This window comes from Sinocyclocheilus anshuiensis, unplaced genomic scaffold (genome assembly GCF_001515605.1).
Source record: "Sinocyclocheilus anshuiensis isolate Anshui unplaced genomic scaffold, SAMN03320099.WGS_v1.1 scaffold110, whole genome shotgun sequence".
Classification (NCBI taxonomy): Eukaryota; Metazoa; Chordata; class Actinopteri; order Cypriniformes; family Cyprinidae; genus Sinocyclocheilus; species Sinocyclocheilus anshuiensis.
Window position 1 is genome coordinate 1,167,318 of NW_015544155.1, and position 2,876 is coordinate 1,170,193.

Here is a 2,876-nt window from a genome sequence, read left to right on the forward strand (position 1 = left end):
CACTGCGAGCCTTAGTGCTCAATTCCGATTTTTTCTCAGATCCGATTTTTTTGTATAGCTGTTCACATTGTTGTTTTAAATGTGGCCAATATCAGATTTCCAGTGTGAACAGATCATGGTTCTGAACTGACCAGTATGCGCAAAAGAAAGATATTAACAGGGTTTACAGATTTTCCACAATAAAATCCACCCAATTCTTTCTCAAAACTAGTCCAAAACTAGCCCAATCATGTTCAGGGTGGTAAACATTGCGTTAGTGCGGTCGCGTCAACCCACGAAGTTGAGAAACATCCCGCGGCAATAGAGGAAAAAGTAGCCCAATTCTGCGGGGGGACTGTGGATTTGGCAATACTTGCGCAGCGCCGTCATTTGGAAGTAAACACGGAGGATATAAAGTAAGCGATTATGCATTTATTTATAGTGTGATCTGCTGCAGAAACCAGCGAAATTATGCACAGGCAATATGAAAATATAAAGACAAGGATGTGACAAATGAAAGCAGAGTTTTGAAACGTTTATGATACGAGCCCTCATGTTTTGCTTGTAGAGTTGTCACTGTAATACACATGAGTTCTGACACATCACACTTCCACTGATTACCTTTCGCTACTGTCTTGTTAACTTTGGGTATGTAAAATCTTTGAAGTGTCTCCCGTCAGCGCGGAATTATGACGAATGTCGATCTAGAGTGACGTAAAAGCCGCATGAAATCCGACATGACCGTTCATATTGCAGTCGCATAGCAAAACATCTGACATGGATCGGATTTAGTAGCACATATGGAAGTGGCACAAATCAGAATTGAAAAGATCAGATTCCATGCGGTTTGTGCTGTTCACATGGTCATGACAAAAACAGATTTGTGTCACGTGAGCAAAAAAAAAAATCAGATTTGGGCCACATTTGCCTGCAGTGTGAACGTAGCCTTAGCTGCAGGCAAATGTGGCCCAAATCCGATTTATTTGCTCACATGTGATTCAGATCTGTTTTTCTCATGACAGTGTGAACAGCACAAACCGCATGGAATTTTAGCTAAATACAGAGGGGCATTTAGCTAAATATATGCACCATATAATATATTCATTATAACTTTTAGGTTCTTCAATGTTTAATTTATATTTTTTATGACAGCCACCATTTAAATGTTTATATTTAAAAACTTATATAAAAACTTAATTAAGTGTAATTTAAGCAGTTGTATAGCTTAAAAAATCAGTCAGTTTTAACCTTCAATATTATAGTAATGTAGTACCAACTGACTCTCATGTATATTTGACAGCATTAGTTAAGAGATTTTTTTCCTTGAGAAAATTTTGCATGTGTACCAGATATATATCCAAAATAATCGATATTGAATCAAATCGAATCGCAAGCTTGTGAATGAGAATCGAATCGTGAAATTTGTGTCAAAACCCAGCCCTAGTGTGAACATAGCCTTAAATGACTGATATGAAAAAGTCCTATTATTTCAGAAATTATAGTTATTTTAGTTCATCAGGTTAAACTAAATTAAAATGAAAAACGTTTTGGAAATTGAAATAATAATAAATTTTTTTAGAATAATAATATAATCATATATATTTTTAATACATTTTATTTCAGTTAACATTTATTTTATTTCATTTCAAGTAACAATTGTTTTATTTTATTTATTTATTATTTTTTTATGGTTTTAATTTTAGTTACCCAGTTAATAATGTTGAAAACTGTTGTGCTGCTTAATTTTTTTGTGGAAACCATGATTAGTTTTTCAGGATTCTTTGATTAATAGAATATATTAACTAACAAAAACATTAAACACATTTTTACAAATCTTACTAAAGCCAACCTTTTGAACGGCAGTGTACATTAAAGGATAGACTTAGGCAATATCTAGAGATCAGAATATCATAGAGACATGGAGGTTGACTCCTTTGTGTTGGAATGGTATGCAACCACCTACCAATGCCCTAGAAACCAATTGGAACATATCAGAAACCATAAAGCAACGCTATAGCAACCATCCAAATCAGCAAAGCTCTATGGTGACAGGTTTGCAGCCTAATGTTTGGAAAGCCTTCACATTAGGAGTATAACTATGATGATGCTGAAAACATGACCTAGATAGAAAGCTCACTAAGATAGCACTTCTAATAGAAGTTTGTTGCTTGAGTGCTTTATTTGCATCTGTGCATCTCATCAACTCCTTTTTTATAGTCATAAGAGTGTCCATTGGAATAAGGAAGTGCAGGTCTCACCTGTTGGGCTGGTCAAATTGCACAGAGGTTTTACCCTGCTGACTCTTTAGTTTGCTGTAAGGTTGTGTAGCAGTAGTGGTGCTTTCAGTGCAGTCAGTAGTAGCAGTAGTAGTGGTTGAGGTCTTTGTAGTGTTGGCATCAGAGGAGCTGTCCATTTCTGTGACCCCTCGTATGTCCAAATACTGTCCATTGTCTAGGGGGGGTTTACCACATGGAGTGTCTTCTTTAGACTGAATCAACTTCACTGCAGATGTGGGTTCTGATGAAACATTCCTCTGAAGTGCCTGTACATCACTGGATTCACACACACAGTATATTACATTTAGTGGTGTGCAAAATGTATGAAAATGCAAGTATAGAAGTGAATATACAATAGTGCTGTGGCAAACAGAACAGGAAAGTATGAAGTGGAGGCAAAACTAGTTAAAAAAGATATGTAGAGCTCTTCACTTGCTAGGAAACATAAATGCCACGCTGAAAATGTCAGAGAGCAGAAGGTCATAATGATGAGAGTCCACTGAGCCGGAGGGGGACAGTTTCTAGAGCGCTTGAAAGCACATTAAAAGGATTAGGGCCAGTAAATTTTTCTTGTATAAATTCTTTTTTTTTTTTTTTTTTTTTTTGCAACGTTCCAATATA

General features: G+C 36.0%; 1 protein-coding gene across 9 annotated transcripts in view; it reads right to left on the minus strand.

Annotated features, from left to right (window-relative positions):
• The window catches only part of relch (RAB11 binding and LisH domain, coiled-coil and HEAT repeat containing), a 55,305-nt gene that overhangs the window by 33,696 nt on the left and 18,733 nt on the right, over positions 1 to 2,876 (minus strand). For all 9 annotated transcript variants that reach the window (XM_016495308.1, XM_016495305.1, XM_016495309.1 and 6 more), the window contains one exon: positions 2,238 to 2,531. In XM_016495308.1, the coding sequence (XP_016350794.1) occupies positions 2,238 to 2,531 (294 nt within the window). The remainder of the gene's footprint in view (positions 1 to 2,237; positions 2,532 to 2,876) is intronic.